This window comes from Platalea leucorodia (assembly GCF_965183815.1).
Source record: "Platalea leucorodia genome assembly, chromosome: 2".
NCBI classification, from domain to species: Eukaryota; Metazoa; Chordata; class Aves; order Pelecaniformes; family Threskiornithidae; genus Platalea; species Platalea leucorodia.
The window spans coordinates 94,030,806-94,050,223 of record NC_138824.1 but is presented as its reverse complement, the minus strand read 5'-3'; the positions used below and the strand labels follow the sequence as shown (position 1 = coordinate 94,050,223).

The 19,418-nt window shown below is 47.8% G+C and overlaps 1 protein-coding gene across 1 annotated transcript; it reads left to right on the top strand.

Annotated features, from left to right (window-relative positions):
- Positions 1 to 13,825: 13,825 nt before the first annotated feature.
- RPL8 (ribosomal protein L8) lies at positions 13,826 to 18,235 on the top strand. Its single transcript, XM_082304351.1, has 6 exons — positions 13,826 to 13,933; positions 14,200 to 14,343; positions 15,704 to 15,845; positions 16,275 to 16,493; positions 17,637 to 17,752; positions 18,036 to 18,235. Exons 2-6 carry the CDS (start codon positions 14,206 to 14,208, stop codon positions 18,192 to 18,194), a joined length of 774 nt encoding a protein of 257 aa, XP_082160477.1. The 5' UTR covers positions 13,826 to 13,933; positions 14,200 to 14,205; the 3' UTR covers positions 18,195 to 18,235.
- The last annotated feature ends 1,183 nt before the right edge of the window (positions 18,236 to 19,418 follow it).

Sequence of the window (19,418 nt, the reverse complement as noted above, 5' to 3'; positions counted from 1 at the left end):
TCTGTGGATACAGATCTTCTGGATCCTGCTCAACAACCTCATTTGGGTGAAACTGGATATTGCGCCCATTTTATGCCAGCTCCTTTAACGTATGGCAACAGTACAGACAACGCACTGGCTAACAAAGAACTCAGAGTCCTCCATATAAACCCTTAAGAAAAAGACGAAGTACCTGAAACCTGCACTAAAAATATCCACCAGGATTCTTAATTTTTATACGAATACACAATTAAGGTAGAAAAGGAAAGTAGTGAATATGTCCAAACCAACGATTACAGCACACAGGAACCATTAGGGTTCAAATTCACTGCCCCATTCCAGGTTTCTAGACGTGCTCTGGAAATACCAGGGTTGGAAAGTTACTCTGGCTGCCCCAGCATGTGAGAGCCCACATAGAATTAGCAATGTGAAGAAAACCCGCGCTAGTTAACTGTTTTGAAGCACCGAGTAGAGAGAAATTGGGAGGACGAGAGTTATTGCGTTCTATGAACTTGGCCTTCCAGACCCACACGCAGGTGCAGAAGCTGGGGGGGACATGTGCCATAGAGAGGAGCTGTGTGTTTCCCTTCAGAACAGCCTGAAAGCTTTTCAGGAATCCCAACACTTAAGATACGTCTCAGAGAAATTATACAACGGTTGACTGTGCCTAGCTCGCATATGTTTTCAATAGAAACACTGAAAATTGTTTCAAGATTGAGGCATATAAATGTTAAACTTCAGTATAAGCTGAAGAACAAATAGAGCCGTGCTACACTGGTTTCTAGTACAGCCTGAAAAATACTCAAGATGCAACCTAATCCAAGTGATCCCATAGAAACCACCAGTATCTATGTGATCTCCTACCACCAAATCAGTCTTAAATTTGTAGGTGAGGTTACTAAATTCTCAGTCTGATTTAATCTCTTTTCCACCAGAAACTGGCAAAGCTGAGAAATACTTTATGGCTAAATTCAGTGTATTTTATGTGTTTATAATATTTGTACTTTTCTATTTTGAACATCATCCTGGTTTCAGCTGGAAAGAGTTAATTTTCTTCCTAGTAGCTGGCATAGTGCTGTGGTTTGGATTTAGGATGAGAATAATGTTGATAACACACTGAGGTTGTAGTTGTTGCTGAGCAGTGCTTACACCAGTCAAGGACTTTCCAGCTTCCCATGCTCTGCCCGGTGCACAAGAAGCTGGGAGGGGGCACAGCCAGGGGGGCTGACCCAGACTGGCCACAGGGCCATTCCATACCGTACGGCATCATGCTCAGTATATAAACTGGGGAAACTGGCTGGGGGGCAGCAATCACTGCTCGGGGATGGGATGGGCATCGGTCAGTGGGTGGTGAGCAATTAGATTGTGCATCACTTGTTTTGTATATTCTTTTATATTTTTTTTTCCTCTTCCTTTGCTGTCTTTATCTCAACCCACAGGTTTTACTTTTTTTTCCCCGATTCTCTTCCCCCATCCTACTGGCAGGGGGAGGGTGTGCAAGCGGCTGTGTGGTGCTTAGTTGCTGACTGGGGTTAAACCACAACAAACATAAAACAGAAGTAAAAATAATCCCTATAAATGTGTAAGCTCATCATGCATTTATTATGGAATAATAATACTTATATTAATCAGAAGATTTGTAACTTTTGTCCGTAACTTCATTATTGCAGAGCGAGCTGCGCTAAGGAGCCTTGAGCTGGTCCAGGAGACAGGACAGGACAAAATTCAACTCCAACAACCAGCGAATGCAGAGTTAAGGTATTACAAACCGCAGCCTCTGCTAAACCAGACTAAAATGCAGAGATAAAAGCCTCTCCCAGTTCTGGAACAGAAACTAAAGCCTGCTTCTACCACCAGGAAGCGATAGCCACCGGGGGAAATGGGAAGGGATAGAGAAACAGTGGGGTGAGAGAAAAAAGCTAAAAGACCATGAGGATGGAAGGTGAATTTGCCATCTTAGGCATCATCAAATGAAGGCTGCATGCCCTGTGAGTCTTGATAGTCCATCAGAAGGTATTAGGTCCAGCAGAAGATTTCTTGGTCAGAGTTATGAAGGAGGCCAAGCGAGACAATCTGGATGGTTCAGGATGTGCAGTTGGAGTTTCAGCACTGGCTGCTGCCTGCTTTATGACAGTAGTTGTAGCAGTATTGAATGGTAATGGGTAAGCGAGTAGCAGCATGCTGGCAGCACTGCGGTTGCAGTAGGAAGAGAGGTGCACGTGTATCTTGATGGTTGAAACATGCCCCGCGCCGGCAGTGAGTTCTGCAGTTTGTGTTAATAGTAGGAGCGACACAAGTGTGTCTGCTTGCCATGGAGGTGGCCGGCAGTCCGGCAGTCTGGGTGAATGGGAGTTGTGGGGGCACGGAAATGAGGAGCCGGAGGTACTGTCTGAAAAGAAATCTCTGTGGAAAGGAAAAAGAGAGATACCGTCCTGCATGCCTGGGCTAGTGTGAATTCATCAGGCTCCATGTTTGAATGGGAGCCAGGTATAGCGTACAAGTAACTCCTGTTTGCTGTGCCTGACCTAAATCCAAGTGTTGCTTTGTCAGGTTTTGTCTGACACATGTTCTGTTTCCCTGCTGTGCAGTAATGCTGCTGGAGACTGGGTGTTCGCATTGGAAACCTGATGATTCAAACACAGAAGTATGAAGGCTGTATTGCAGCAACAGGGAGGAAGCGGGGACATGTAACCTTACCGTGTATTTTATGGTGGTCAGAGGTTTCAGTTCATGTTAAAAGAATTCTTATTTGGGAAGTTTCAAAGGATTAAATATAGGCCATCTTCACATGCTCCATGGCAGTGAGGCTTCGCAAGCAACCCGCTTCTCTGCTAACAATGCTTGTGGGGATATAACGTCTTGTTTATTTATTAAATAGTCATTTTTCAGGACTGACATCTATCAGAGCCCAGCCATGCACCTCCACTGCCTCCCACTCCTTGGCAACGGTCCTCTCGGTGAGAATGCACAGCCAGCACAAGTCCTCGAGCTGCCCCTGAATCCCTCCTCATCTTCAGTCTCACTGGGTTTTGGCAACACAGTAGTATTACACAAGGGGTCTTAGGGTGTCAAGATAAGCATCTGCTATTTGAGCCTCTGCCTTAAACTACCACATTGCCATGAATGAATAAGTTTCCAGCAGCAAGAAGCCAGGAACTGTACTCGACAGGAAGACTGCCAGCTCTTCTGTGATACTCGCCTCTGACTGGGGCATGAGCAAAGTCCCCCTGGTATGGTATCTGTGTGAACACTGAATCCCGCTCACCCCTGATGCTGATGACAAGCCTGAACAGACCAAATGCGCTCTATCCACAGATGATGCCAAGGTCCTTTTCTCAGTAGAAGAATAGCAGGTGAGCCTGGTGTTGAAGGCAGAGAGGGTGATGGTATCATCAGTGAGAGATGAGATGACAACAGGCAATTGAGAGTGTTGCAGTGTAAGTCCACTAGGGCCCCAACCCTGGGACGTGAGATTTTTCCAGACATAAAATGTCTTTGCTGTTTCAAAGATCCATGATTAAAGCCTAAACAAACAAACAATTACATAAAAAACAAGCAGTAATGAAATAGAAAAGAAAATCCACAAGCCAAAAAAAGGGGTGCCAACAGGTAGCAGGGAAGGGAGAAAAACGATATTTGGTCTAATTAGGTGATAAATGCATAAAGTTGCTAGGAAGCAGGGGTTTTGCTTCAGCAAGAAACTCCATCTCACATCCAGAAGGAGTGGAGGTGAACTGCAGTGAACTCAGTGCACATTGCCCCTTGTGCTCTTCGCAGCGAGCGTGGGGTACCATACGCATACAGCCGGACAAGCTCACACACCCGGAGTGCATGTGTCACCACAGCGCAACGGTTACAAATGTTGTCACTCAAAGGAGAACAAGGAAATATGTGTAAAATTACCTTTTTGCAGGAAGGAGGAGGGGAGAAGGAGGAGGAGGTGGCTGTAACTTGACAACCCCAGCTCAAATGACGTATGAACATTATTCCCTCGCCTACAGGAGATTTCAAGACAACATGACAGATGTGAATTTTAGAGAACATAGAGTAGTCTAAACCAAGACGCAGTCTTCAGCTTTAACTAGGACGGTACTGCTGTCCTGCTGTGGGATCGCTGGAGCCCCGAGTGTAGTGACAGGCCTGAGCCGCCCTGAGGAGCCCGACCTGGGACCCCCGCCCCAGCACCCGCTGGTCCAGGAGCACCACACCTAGGTCTGCCCTGTGGCCGTGAGGGCACTGCCTGCCCCAGGGGTACCTGCGGGTCCCGGCTCGTCCTCCCGCATGGAGCAGGCCCACTCCTGCTGCTCCCTGATGTATATCTAAGAGTAAAACCAAAACCATCTCAAAAGCAAAGGCTCTATTTATGAATGCTGTCATGGTTGCAAAACAAAATTAAAATTAGTGCTATTGCAGGATGACAGACGTGGAATAATAAGCCAAAAACAAATCTTGAAAGAAGGAAAATAAATGCCTACAGTACCTGAATCAAGATCTCAGTGTACCATGTTACAGGCAGAGAGGCTGTACAAAATCTTCAGATATTTAACCACTTGTGTGTGTTCCTGTGGGGAGGGAAATGACGGATTAGTTTTCCTGTGGAGGATTCGTGAGCATTCTGTCATTGGCAAGTCAGTATTCTTAGCTTAGTGAGCTCAAGATATATTGTGGTTTAGGCCTCAGAAGTTACCAACTCTGGTTAACGAATTAAAAAGACAAAAATTGAGTGCATTAGGAACTGCAGAGTGATTTTCCAAGATCTTTTATGAACCATCCTCCTCGCTTTGCTGGTTAGCATTAAGGGCCTATTAACTCCATTTCAGGAAGGTGCTGACTGAACTGGGTCAAATGGAAGTGATTAGGTTGGATTATCCCTGTCATGGAAAAATTCACTGGAAGATCTAAAAGGGAGGAAATTGCCACACAGATCCCAGCAAGTTCTGCTGGAAGGTATATGAATTTGCTTTTCTCCCTGCAAAAGAGCTTTGGCCCACCCAGGATCCCTCTAGATGCCTCAGACTCGCTTTGAATTGAATTGTTTTCATCTTGGAAGTTCCTCAGGACTGGAAAGAAAAGCAGTTGCCCCAGCATCATTCCCACTTGTGTGACTCACCCCAGGTCTACCTGTGCTGGATTTTGGAAGCATCCCTGAAGACACTGAAGCTACCTTTCCTCAGGGGTCTTTAATGAAAAAAACTCTCTTTTTATTTCTGGTGCTAAAAATTACTAAAGAAATGTTCAAGTGGACAAGGAAGAATGATACCATGCCTGTTGGGAGGACAAACAGAGGGCCAGCGAGAGGGCCCAAAATGGAGAAAACAAATCTTGTTCTTGAGGCTGGGTTGAGAATTGGGAAGGCACAGGGTGCTGTGGAGGTGCACAAGCACATCTGCAGCACCTTCAGTGCTTTGGATTTGCTCAACCCAGCGAGCAACCTCTCTCCCAATTGCCATGAGATGGGTCTGTGCATAGCCCATGCAGCAAGGCCAGATTCAGCAGCGTGAGCCTCAAATTTGCTGTGTGCTAGCAACAAGTTCCTGAGAGCCCAGGTCAGGTAGAAGGCTCTGGAGCCCCAGATATTGTGCTTGAAATCAGCCCCATACGAGAATCTAACCTACACAGGCAAGCTATGCATGATCTGTGCAGTGATCCTGAGCTCTCGAGTAGAGCTCAGAGTAGACACATACCCTGGCAAGCCTCTCTCTCAGCACAGCCCCAACTTAAGGCCACCCTCCATCATATGATCCTGCCGCAGAGAAGCAAATATTTTGGGACTGTCACGATTACTAAGAAATAAGTAGTGTTGTATTGCGGGGACTGGTACACAGAGTTTCCTGTTGGGCAGCAGCCAAGGGGTTGCTTCCTCCTGGTGACACCTCTGAGGGCTCTCGGCATGCTTGGCTCCACTGCTTTACTTTATTGAGATTTTCAGCAGACACCATGACCGACCCCTCTGTCATAACCCTTCACCTCTGGTGCCGTCAGAGAACTGCCCTGGGGAAACGGGGCTGAGACGTGTGTATGTGTGCGAGCATGTGTACGTGCGTGCGCCTGTGCACACAGCTGTGTTTATTTTATGTTGCATATAGAAGAAAAGAAGATTATTTATGTTCTAATCATGATGTGTTCCCCAAGCAAAATATTTTCTGCTCTGATTTATTGCTCTCTTTAGGCCTGCCCTCAAGCATTGTTCTTATATTTGGAGCCAGTCATATTTTTTTCCATTTGGAAATGGAAATCTTAAATGTAACGGCATTTAATGAAAAAAAAGAACAGTTACTTGGAGGGAGGAGGAGTTTCACTTCTCTATTTTCCCATTTTATGTTTGTTTTCTTTCTCCCACCTTTCCTTTTACTCTATCTCCTATTTTATCTCTGAAAAAGGAAGGAAAAACAGTATCTGCAGAAAAGGCAGGAGCATTATTTTTTTCTTATTTTTGGTTAAGAAATTAGAAAAGTTCAAAAGGTTTTACCCAGAAAAAGTCCACATTAAAAGTACCTGTCATTTTCTGATTAGCGCTGTTGTACTATTGATCAAAAGTATCCAGCCAACAGACCTGTGTAAATTAAAAATGCTTGTGCACTATATGGAGCCAGCATTTCTTGGTAACTACAAAAGAAATGCCTTTTTTTTTTTTTTTTTTTCTTTTTTTACTTCATAGTGCTTTACAAAGCTTATGCAAGTGGCTTTAGAGCTTGGTTTTCTTTTTATCTCACAAATATCAAAAAAGAGAGGTTCCCCCCACCCCCAGCTTTCTTTTGCTAGAGGACTCCTCAGAGGACCAACAAAATCAAATTAGTTTTGTAGGTTGCACATAGAAGATACGGGAGAATGCAGATCTTTAACAAATGAGCTTTTCTCCCATGTGTTTCTCAGGAGTTTTGATTCAAACAATCTTAGAAGAGTTTTTACACAGTCTGAATAAAAATTCTTTGTAAATCCTTTTTTAAATCTTTCCCTCTTACTCCATTTTTAATTCCTCTCAGTAGCTCAGGATTCCTTTCTGTTTTGAGGCATGAAAACCCTTCAGCTCCATTGCCTGCATGGCAAAAAGAGCAAGAACAAAGCAAGAGATTATGGGGAAAAAAAACCCAAGAAAATAATGAAATTTTCTTTTAAAAAAAGTTCATCCATGATTATGCCATAAGAAAACAACAAATACCAAAACATACACTTTTTTCCTCTCTTATGGGTCACATCTATCAAGCAAGAGAAAATCCTGTGCTATCGTATTTGGTTTCTAAGCGGGATGCACAGACTGCCCTGGCTGTAGCCTCCAGGGGTGTTGTCACCAAACAAATGCTGCCATTAAAGTGTTGGTAGGAGGTCCATTAGGAAATGCAAAGAGAAAAACAGTTTGAGGGGGGGTTGGGTAGGAAAAGCAACTAATAACTAAATCTGGAAGTACAGCTGGGTGCTCTTAAATTAGAAATCTTTAGGAGGTCTCCCACACACCCCTGTAAGATTGCAAGTTTGCTAAAGAGTTTTTTGAGCTGTGCATTGCTGCAGATATGCTTCACCTCCTCCAGCTTTTCTCTCCGTTTCTTGCTAAGCCTCTCTTGGTTAACTCCCCAGTGTCTCTCTGGGCAGGGTCTCACTGCTCTTCGTCTCTCCTGCCAGTTCTCTTAGTTCCTCAGTACGGTTTCAATCCCATATCTCAGCTGCTCAAGAGGAAAGAAAATTAGCTCAGTGGATTTCTCCCCTTCTCCATCAGCTGCGCCTATTATTTATCTCATTAAGAAAAAAAGCCGATCCAGATGTATAACTAAAACAATACAATTTTTCTTAGACATTTTCTTGCATCGCTCTTCCCTGCCGGTAATGTTATTGCTGTTTTACAATACCGGTAGAAGGTAATTTTCCCACATACAATGCTGCTTGGCCCTGAATCTGGTGGGTTGTCAATTCTTCCCTGTTTGCAGCTGAAAATAATTTTTCAGAAAACATGGTCATACTCCAACCTGAGAGGACTAGCACAGTCTTTGAGCGCTCCCTTGCAAGGACTAGTCCACAAAGGCTGTGTTCTGCAAAGACATCTTAATGCATGCGTAACGCCTGTATCTTAAGCCCACATCACTTACATGCATGTAAGCAACGGGATTATCTCACCAGGTAGGTGGGCAGTTTTTCCAGGATCGGTGACTATTTGAATATATCGTTAGAGATAATGAAGGAAGAGAAGTAGTTCCGCTCTTACTTGACAATGCACAAAGCAAATTTCTTCCAAAATGGGAATCTCCAGAACACCTACAACAGTTACCGTGCAGACTTGGAGGTTGCTGCACGCAGGGAATTATTGCTACCTTGTTTAGTGGGAGGAAAAGAATAACCATCAATTACTATTCTCCAATACCTTCCCCGTTAAGGCTAAAATTAATCTTGGTTTGAAACTAAAATAAAGGAGAACTCTTGTCTTGCTCGTTGTTCTGGAACAGGAAAGATCCTCAGAAATCAGGTGCTTTGGGCTAAAGGCCTCTAGAGGTCACCAGAACCTAATTAATAAGCATTGCTAAACCCATCTGTGAAGTATAAATTGCTTTGTTTTGATCGGGACTTTCCACCTCTGCAGCTCTGGGTCTCCCCTCTCGCAAGGAATCCAGACTGTCATTAGATGGCGAATAACGTGAAACGCTCGCAAACCCCTGCCCTCCTGGAGAGGCTTGGCTATAGAGAAGTCAGCTCCCCTTTGGGTAAGGAAGCGGAGTCGCCCAGCTGGCATCTCGTCCTCTGCGCAGGGTTCCAATCCTACCTGCCTGCTCCTGTGATAAAACCTGCCCTGGCACAGCCGGAGTCTCTTGTGCCCCAGGGGCAACGTCTTCGCCAGGCTTTTGCAAGCCCAGTGAATGCCATGACTATTACCCAAGTGAGAGGGGTGCCAGTTCTTTCTCTTGTGCTGATGCATGAAAGCAATAACTCAAAAGGGATCACAGACCGAGCGTGCAGATTAGGTAATTGGCAAGGATTTTTCCAGGTACATTTTTGCCTTGCAAATTATGATCTGGGAACACAGGAAACCCTGTAAAGAGTAAGGTTTCCTTCCAGGTCACCCAGTGCTATATCTACAGGGAAGGTTTAGAGAGGAGCTACAATTTAATTATGATTAAGTGGTTGTCATGAGGCCAGAGACCTCATCTGCTTCATGCAAGAGCAGAAGGGAAAGCTCAAGTAATTTTCCTGGAACTCCCTCCAGGGTTTAGGAATGAGACAGGCTGGGGAGGAGGGAGCTGGGTACAGCTGAGGAAGAATATTTATTTCAAGACAGCAAACAGAAGCTGGTCCTTTCAGGAGAAGTTCCTCTGAAGAGAGCAAAGGTATTTATTTTGCAAGCAGTCACTGGAACGGAGGCCTGTGGGGTCTCAGCAGAGGAATTTTTGTCTCCTCTGAAAAGCCAGAAGAGTTGAATACAGACGAGTGGCCTGTGCCCCACCAGGATGCTGAGGGAGGTATGGGGGGGCTGCTGTGAGGGGATCCTCACAACAGGCTCCTTTGCTTTTATATATGGGATACTGCAGGCCCGGGACGTTTCCTCTGAGTCCAGGGAGTTTTTCTGGAGGCACAGCGGGAGGCGAGGCTTTGCCCCTTCAACAGTCCGTGCTCCTCTCCATGGCCCTTCCTTTGCTTCAGTGGCAGCAGGTGGCTTGCACCCTTGTGCCCTGCTCTGGGAGCAGCAGCGCACGCTAATAGGATCGCCCAGAGTGTGTTGGCTGGGGATTAGCAGGTATGTTATTTTTGCGGACTGGAACTGTGACGCTGCAGCCTGGCTGGAGTCCACGTATCAGTTCCTAATCCCATGCAAAGCCCCAGAGAGGTCAGAAAGACCATAAACAGAGGTATGTGCCCACCTGAAGGACATCAGGATTATTTGCATTGTAGCATACCACTCCCAGAGAGGAAACACTCATGTGAATCTTATAGCCATCCTTTATTTCTTTCCCTTTCAAAAGATGCACAGAGTTAGGGGCTTCCCCTCAGTTCCCTTCTCAAGGTGGGGTCCTAGAGAAACCTTGCTGCTTCTTCCCCCTCTCCAAACAGCAATCTCATCATAATTTCTCAGTGGCTGCCATCTGTCACAAGCAGAACACCACCCCTTTTGCTATTTACAGTGCGATTAACCTTTAGCAAATTAGCCTGTGACTGTCATGAAAGGATTAATTAAGGCAACACACCCTTGACTTGTTCCCGCCATGCACGTAGTGTGCTGCGTTTGCAGCAACGTAGCCAGGACTCCACCAAAAACCTTCCGGAGTCACGGGGGTAGTTTGTATCCTTTCTGCGTTATCCCAGCAAAGTTGCCAGCCACAAGGAGATGCGTGAGGAAGGGCTCCGACAGACGCAGTCCCATGGAAGCAGTTATGGTGATACAAGACCTGGCCTCCCCCAGCAGTGTGGGTGCTTCCCCGCTGCTGAATGTCACTGCCCTGGTAGCAAGGATGTGGGGCCGTGCCTCGGCCACCTCAGGCGAGTGTTATAGTTTAAGCAGCCAAAGAACGAAGTTGCTGCCAAAATATCGGGCTGTGACGTGCAGCAGCTGTGCTTTGGAAACTCACCCTATTTTGCCTAGCACCGTCAGACTTCCATCCATATTTCTGTGCGCGTGTCTAGGAGGCATAACGCATGCACGATGAGGCCACGGTTTCCCAAGAGCCTTAGACCTCTGGCCCTCGTAGAGCAGAGTTGATCTGTGCGGGTGTGCAGGCTGTGCCCGGGTTATCTGGGCATCCCTGTGCTTGCTGCCAGGCCTCGGAGAACCCTCGGGCAGATGAGCCAGTTCCCCCGGCTCCAGCACAGCCTGAGTTCTGGTGGAAAAAGATTTCCTTGGCCGGCGAAATCCAGCACACTGGCCCTGCCTCCACTTCTCTTCCCACGCGGCTGTAAGTCCTGGCAGAGAGGCCGGTAAAGGCAGTAACGTCTTAAGCCAAAGCAGCTGCAGTCACCAGAGATGATGTCCTGAAGGCCAAAGTCTCAGGACTCGAAGCTGCACCAGAGAACAGCCGCTGCGCAGCAGTGCTGTTGTTAGGCAATGCCAGGCAATCCCTGCGTTGGTGGGCGATGCTTTTGTTGTGCTCTCAGTAGCGCCGTGTCTCACGCTGGGTTGTCCAGCGTGGGCTTGTCCTGCTGTAGCTCTGCCACTGCCGCCTCCTCCCCACACAGCGAAATCCCCCGCGGGTGGGTTCTGGGGAGACGACGCCAGCCCAAGGAATGGGGGCTTAGTGAGGAGGCAAACAGCCTCGTTTCAAACCACGGCACCGCCTCCACCTCCGAAAAGCTTAACTGAACAGTGATCACTGGTAGTGCCCAACACTTGTATTTCTTCAGCACCAAGATTCGAAGGGCATGACCCATAGCAACACCGTTCTGACAAACCCTGGACAGTATTTTTTAATTGCAATCAGGTGTAAACTACTTCCTTACATTTCTTCAGATTCATGAAATTTTGAAGGCACAGCTAAACAAAATATTTAACCTTATTGTGAGTTCAGTCCGTGCTTGGCTGGGTCAGGTAACACAATGCTGTTATTCCGTGATGATGAAAGTGTTTAGCTAACGTTGTCTCTTATGGCAGGGGAAATCAGTTATGAACTTACATCACCATTGATGCAGTTCTGTCATCTATCTGCATGTCGTCTCTGATTCCCAAACTCCGTCAAGGCTAGAAAACTTGGGAGGCCTTCAGGGTTTTGCGTCCATGTGTGTACCCTAAGGAAATTATGGGCGTATATAGAGATGAGACCTAGATGCATACTATTCCCAGCCTCCTCCTGGTTTTCTCTGGTGGAAAAACACTTCAGAGCCAGCTTGGACGACACCGGCACTGGAACCCTGTGCACGCAGCATGCTCTGATCCAGAGGTACGCGTAAACACGGCCTGAGGTGATTCAAATAGGTATTAACCACTCAGCATTACTGGGAGGAAAGGCTGAAACAGCATCTGTTGCGATGGTGAACTCAGAACTCTTCACGCTGTTACGGCAGGGACATTTTTAACAATATTCAGAAAATCCAAAAGGCTGGTAGGGAGGAGCAAGGGATTATTCCGGTTTCAGCCTTACCCTCCGTGTTGCAGCAATACCGTAGCAGCGAGGCAGCTGGCCAAGGCCACAATATAACTGAGAGGTTGCAGCTTCACAGATGGTGATAGCAGTATGCAAGACTGCACCATGAATTAAATAATAATAAAATGAATACAAAGTATAGTTGATACAGGATAATAACATGAATGAGTGTACTAAATCATTACACAACTACTTTTCTTATATAATTGATTACTAAGTCCTTACTAAGAACATGAAAGAGGAGTGACCAATGTCATTTGCTGCGTATATGGGCGTTATCTGGAAATTCAGATAGTTCCTTAAGGCGGATTCTTGTCAGATTTAGTGGCAAAAATTTAAAACGCTCCTGCCCCCACAACTGAAGCCAACAAGAACCATAAATCAAAGTCTCTAGATATTCACACTCAGCGTATCAACATAAACCGAAGCAAGCGGCAGTTTGTCCTAATACATCGCGCTGTAACATGTCAGACGGGGCACAGGCTGAGAAGCTGACGCACCAGCTGTTTGACAGAGGGACGGTAACCTCCTGCAGACCGGCCAAGCGGCCAACGGGCTGTGCTGATCTCTCTGCCTGTGGTGGCCGAATCTGACAGGGACCGTGACTCCGAGCCCTCAGTGGTAGGATTTTTTGCCTGTGACGAGGGGTGTAACTTCCATCTGTTCTGGGAAGACTGATGCGGGAAAGCTTATCTATCAAGAAATGGTGGCTGCTGAGGCTCTTCGCAGTTCAAGGCAAGGAGGACAATTGCACATATGGGCCTACGCTGATGAACTTGTCCTAATTTCCAGCGAGTCAATCTGAAGTCAGATAGTCCACCTCTGGTGAATTGGGCCACCAGCAGTGACCTCTTCGGGAAGAAGGGCCTCTGATGCTGGAAACCTAGCCGACTGTTAAAGAAGTTAAGGCACTTTTCATTTCCCCTTCCAGGGCGTAGAACAAGTTGATTAGGAACACTAAGACGATTACCTCTGCTTTGCAGTATCTCTCAATTATGCCCTAATTAATATTGATAAAAATCTGGCAAAGGCAGCTTAAAGCAGCTGCAGGGTTTTTATCTTCAGTCACTTCCTAGCCTGAAATCCACAGCTGTTAAACTTCACAATACAGAAACAGTGGGGGAAAAAAAATCAGTCAAGGAGCCTCTTCCTGCAAACAGCATCTTTGGTCCAGCTAATTAAGAAAGGTTTTGGCATAAGGGATTATTTCGGGAATGGCTCCTGGCTCTGGGAACTTGGCTGTTTGCCCGAGGCCTCCAGGCAACAGGCTGTCGGCCCTCCCGATTTTTAAACAGCAATTGCCTCAAGAATACCCCACAGAAGCGGGGCGGTGAACTCTTGAGACCGGAGCGCGGGGGCAGTTCCTCCCCAGCCCGTCACAGCTGCGTCAAACGGCGTCAGGAGCTACCGAGAGCTGCCCTGGCCGGCCGCCGGCCCGCCCAGCTGCCCCGGGCTCCCGCCTGGACCGGGCCCCGCGGGGGGCTGCCGACCCCGGCCGCCACGGGGCCCCTCTGCCGCGGCCCAGGCGGCGCCCCCCGGGCGGGTCGGGCAAACCGCCCGGCGCCCCGTTGCCGCGGCCGCCCTGGGCCGGGCCGCCCCAGGCCCCACCCGCGTGGGCCCAGGGGGGAAGCGAGGAAGCCCCGGCCCCGCGCTGGCGCGGGGGACGCCGCCGCCTCCTCCTCTGCCCGCGTCAGCTGCCCCGCCCTGACGTCACTGGCGGGGCGGGGCTGCTCCCGCGCTCTGCCCCGCCCCCCCGCAGGAACGGCGAGACCGCGGTTGCCTGGCAGCGGCGCGGCGTGACGTCACGGCGGCGCGACTGCCGGCCGCCCACCTCCGCCCCGGAAGGGTCTTGGCGCCGCGGTGACGTCGGCGCTTCCTTCTTTCCCAGCGAGGCCGGAGCAGAGGTAGGAGCACGGCCGCCGCGTCCCCCCCATCCGCCGCCATCCGCCCCTCGCCCGCGGCGGGGCCGCCGCTGCCGCCCGCCCCGGCTCTGCCCCGGCTCTGCCGCCGCGCGGGGGGCGCCGGGCCGCTGGGGGCGGGGGCGCGGGGGCGGCGGCCCGGCGTTAACGGCCGGGGGGTGCGGTGGGGGGGGAGGAGGAGGAGGAGGAGGGGTGCCCTCGCCGGCGGCGGCGCTGACGGCGGTTGGCGGCGCGCCGCGCTCTGCCCGCAGGGCGCCATGGGCCGCGTCATCCGGGGCCAGAGGAAGGGCGCGGGCTCCGTCTTCCGCGCCCACGTGAAGCACAGGAAGGGCCCGGCCAAGCTCCGCGCCGTCGACTTCGCCGAGAGGCACGGCTACATCAAGGGCATCGTCAAGGTAGGGGCGGCGGGGGCTGCGGGCGGCGGGCAGGGCCCTCGGCAGCCCCGGGGCGCCCGTCCCGCCGCGCCCCGCCTGCGTGGGCGACCTGAGGGGCTGTCAGCCGGGCCGAGAGCCGCCCGGCTGGTCCCGGCTCAGGCCTCTCGTGTTCTGTTAAATAAGTCACGCTCCTTGAAACGCTCGGCTGCTTTGGGTTTGTGACGGCGTTTACATAAAGCAGCTGGCAGCACGTGGGCAGCAGGGCCGTTTTCTGTCAGAGCTCTGCTAACGTGGGGATACCAATGCGCCTTTGTGTCACCTCAGAACTCCCAGTACCTCACGAAACACGGGTGGGGAGAGTTGTCCCCATAGTTGATTGCATCTTTTTTTAAAAAAAAAAAAAAAAAAATCAATCTTCATACACGCTAACTAGTACCCACCATCTTAGTCCTGAGCAGTGGGGGCAAGGCGGTACTTTTATTTGGGCTATGATGCAGTGTTTCAGGTGCGCTGAGGTATTTTTTGGGTGTCAGTGACTTAGGCTGCAAACGGAGCCACTGGGAACGTAGCTAGATGCCCTGAACATCCAGCTGTCTTTTCAGCCTTTTAGAGCAAGGTCCTCTTCAGGCTGCAGAAAGAACTTTCTTCACACTCACCGTACTTGAGTTTGATGATAAAAAGTAGGTAGGTAGGTTTGACTTAAACTTATGTAATACACAGGGCGGGTTTTGCACAACAGGGTTGAAAACAGCAGGAAAAAAACATTAATACTGGACACCAGCAACATCTGAGCTTTCCTAGAAAATAGACGCATCTTAAAGAGCTTTAATTCCTTAGCTGTAGTCTGAATATGTGGTGGTGTGTTGGAATCTCAGTGTATTTCAGGAGCAGAATTGACATATTTTTCCAAGAGAAAAAGAAACAGTAAGTCCGTGCTTCCTCATTTAGGGACTTGGATAACTCCAGTGTACTTAATATCAGAAGGTTAGAAGCACTTCCATTCTAAGAGACGTTGCTGCTTGCGTCCAGCTTTGTCTCTGCCCAAAGGTGATTGGGCAACTAGTGAAAGTGAACCTCTTAGTATAGAGAGATCTGATACCTGCAGGATGTCAGAAGTAAAACAGTTCAGACACAATTAGTTTGGAGCAGCACACTTAACCAGAGTCATTATTTTGTGATACAGATACTTGAGGTTATATTCTTACAAATGTGAATCTTCAACTCATTCACGTCAGGAGAAATCAAGATCCCTCTGAGAAAAGGGGATCCTCGTGGGAATGACCTCAGTAGTAATCATCTCTAGTTTTTCTAGTTCTTTGATTTGTGCAGAACCCGTGACAAGTGCTGTATCCTGTCCTAAAGCACATCTACGTTCCAACAGGACATCATTCATGATCCTGGCCGAGGCGCTCCCCTTGCCAAGATCGCCTTCCGTGACCCGTACAGGTTTAAGAAAAGGACCGAGCTTTTCATTGCTGCTGAGGGTATTCATACCGGTCAGTTTGTTTACTGCGGTAAGAAAGGTGAGTTAAGATGGAAAAGGTGTTGCCTGGGCGGTTTCAGAAGGCTAAAGCAGATGTCACCTGAATACGTGAAGTTCAGGATATTTAAGTGCAGTTGTGAGCCATCCCAACTTCCACTAGCTTCAAGCAAATCTAGATTTCCTTCTTGGAGATTGTGGCCTCCTCACACAACCTGTTTGGATTAACAAGCCTAACCACGGTTCTTGTCAAGTGTTTGGATTGCTCTACCCAGAGTCCTGTTTTGCCTGCCTTTTTGTTACACTGAACGTGAAACTTGTTTTGAGCCAAACAGTAAAAAGTGCCCCTGGCTGTCGCTACCGCAGCGTTTGTGCGGTGCCCTTCTATGCACAGAGGCCCGCGTTAAATAGAATTGTAATTGAAGTACGGGAGCCTGAACGAAGCTGTTGATGCTCTGATTGCTCTTTCCAGCTCAGCTGAACATTGGCAATGTTCTGCCTGTTGGCACCATGCCGGAAGGCACCATCGTGTGCTGCCTCGAGGAGAAACCTGGTGACCGTGGAAAGCTGGCCCGTGCTTCTGGAAACTACGCCACCGTTATCTCCCATAACCCTGAAACAAAGAAAACCAGAGTGAAGCTGCCCTCTGGCTCCAAGAAAGTGATTTCTTCTGCAAACAGAGCTGTTGTTGGTAAGGAGTGACAACTATGAGCTGGTCTTGTTACTGAGTGTCTGTACTGCTAAGCAAGCTTTCAAACAGGGCCCCAGTTCCCAATGCTGTCTAGAAAATAGCATAAATTACAGGCTGGACCCAGGATTATGCACAGATACAGTCTGTACACAGGTGCCTAACTTGTGCATTATGCCTGCATTACTTTTGGTAATGGGAACTTAAACTTGGAGATAGTTTGACCTAGTGAGAGGACAGAGAAGTAGACGCTGGTTGTCCTCAAGCTGTAATGGAATCGCGCAGCCTATAAAATCTGCAGTCCTAGGGGAAGAACTTCTGCAGACAACGGTGTTGATGATTCCCTGCTTTTGATAAAGTGACGGAGCCTGTAGGGTGGTGCTGAAGGTGCTTAGCCGCTGTAGGTGTCGTCAGTTGGGTGAAGTATTCTGGAAGGTCTGACAAAGAATTAAAATACCATTGTCAAGAAGGAGATGTCTTACCAGGTTTGTTATACACTTGACTGACAGCTGTACTTGGGTTTTGGCACTCAGTGTAGTCCCAGGCAAGCGTTAAAGGTGCAGGGAGGGAGGGAGAGAGCGAGAGCGCACACTGTTGGGATTGAAGCAGTTTTACTTGTCTTGATGAGACAGAAGTTACCAAATGTCCCCGCATCCAAATAGAACACATCAAAATTAATAGTCTCTGTTCTGTTACTCTAGTAAAATTGACTAAATAAGGAATAACTAGCTATTAAATTTCAAAGGGCTGTAAAGTCCACGGAGCTCTTTCAATTCATACTTTTTCTAGTTGTAACACTAACAAAACTTTTTTTCCCCCAAGAGATCCTAGCAATAAAACTGGTAATGCTTTAGAAAAAATGCTAAGATCAGCCCTACATGTGTGGATTGAAAAATGGTAATTAAAGTATGCGTCTCCTTGCAGATCACTTAATGTGGGGCTAGTAGCTTGAGCTTAATCTCATTGCGTGTGCTGGCTGGAAAATACTAGTTTGAGTGCACAGTTGGGATTGTTTGAGATTGGTCTTTGCAAGCTTATTCTTAGACTTTGAATATTATTAGGAATTTGTCTTGTTCTTAAACTGTTTCTTTTGCACTCTTGTCTGTTACATTTGCATGTTACCGTTCCTGTAATTTTTTTTTTCAGGAATCGTTGCTGGTGGAGGTCGTATTGACAAGCCCATCCTGAAGGCTGGCCGTGCCTATCACAAATACAAGGCGAAGAGAAACTGCTGGCCACGTGTCCGTGGTGTGGCCATGAACGTGAGTCCATTTTCAATTAGAGTTTTCACTTTCCCTTTTTTATGGTTTAGAAAGGATTTGTTTGATGTGGGGAGGAGTCTGGCATGTATCTGGAAAGAAAGCTTCACAGACTACGTAATTGCACGTTTCGTTAGGGTAGTTAGCAGCACTCGGTAGTTCCTGCACTGTATGAAAAATGAAGCAGTTAAATATTTTTGTTCCCTTAGATCAGTTTATTGCTGTTAAACATCATTACTCGTTTTTGTTGTTAATTATACTGACGACTCGCTTTCCTTTTCCACAGCCTGTAGAACATCCCTTTGGTGGTGGTAACCATCAGCACATTGGCAAGCCTTCAACCATCAGGAGAGATGCTCCTGCTGGGCGCAAAGTTGGTCTCATTGCTGCCCGTCGTACGGGTAGGCTGCGTGGAACAAAGACTGTCCAGGAAAAGGAGAACTAAAGACCCAGCGTGGAGTTTACAGAATAAATTTTTAAAACGTAGCTTGTGTGATGTTCAAGTTGTCTGCCTGTTGCTGAAGTGTGGCTAAAATAGGGATAATGCTCAGCTTCAACAGGGGAAGTAAGTTGTGAGTGGAGATGAGGGGGTTTTCCCTGCCTTTGAGAGCAGGAATTTTTTCAGCCCGCAGGCTGGTGCTGCAGGCTGGGATAACACTCGGTGTAGGTGCTCTTGTGCCCAGGCGTGAGGTTAACACCGGCCTAGTTACGTGGTTGCTAAACCTGACAAAGCATTACAGGCTGATCAAGTAATCCCTTGGTTACCTGGTTTACCTTAGGAATCTAGCTGAAATGGTTAAAGGGTGCTCAGTTTTCTAAGTTCATAGACTCTTAACGTAATGGTTTTCCATTTTTATCTGCTGTTTCTTTGGAAGAAAAGCCTGTGAGAGTTTGTCCACTTAGAGAGGAAGTGTTTCAGCTACTTGTACTGTCAGGTTTGGGCCTCCTTTTTGAACCATCAAGCTTGAACCAAATCAAAGAAAAAGGGCAAACATCTTCAAAATTCTCCTTTGCAGGCCGTTCAGCAGAGTGGGGCCCAGCTTTTCATGACTGGCTGTTCCTGGGTACTGTAACAACACAGGCAATAAGCACTAATGCTCCACACTAGGAAGCTGTATGCTCCTAAGAGGAGCTGTCCTGTGAAAAGGCAACGTGTTGGAGGGGTGGGGAATGAGAGAAAAGTTGTGGGTTTTATTGCAAAATGGCTTAATTCACAGCCTTCCTGAACTGGCCCTTAGAGGAAAAAGGAAAAAAAAAAAAAATCTATCATCAAGATTCTTTCCCATAAGGTACAGGGTAGTTGACATACAGCAAGCAAAAGAATGCCACTGATCCCGAAATGCCTGTGCCAGACCTCCACATATGAGTGTGGCCTTATAGGGATAGGAATCCAGTGGAATGCAAAGCAAGAGGAAAAGTTATTTATTTTCTCTATCTACCTGCAAAAATAATACAGTAGCTGGCCACACGTGTCTAGGGAGCAAAAGGTGATTCAAAAAACCAACCACACACCTTAAAGAAAGGCACCAGATCACATTTGGGGAAAAATCTAAAAAGCCATTTGGCAAGTTTTGTTTCTTTTCTATACGACGAATACCATCAAAGTGTTTGAAGGTTCGTGTCTTGTTTTTGTCATGAGGTCAGAAGCTCTTGCTCATGTGCCCGTATT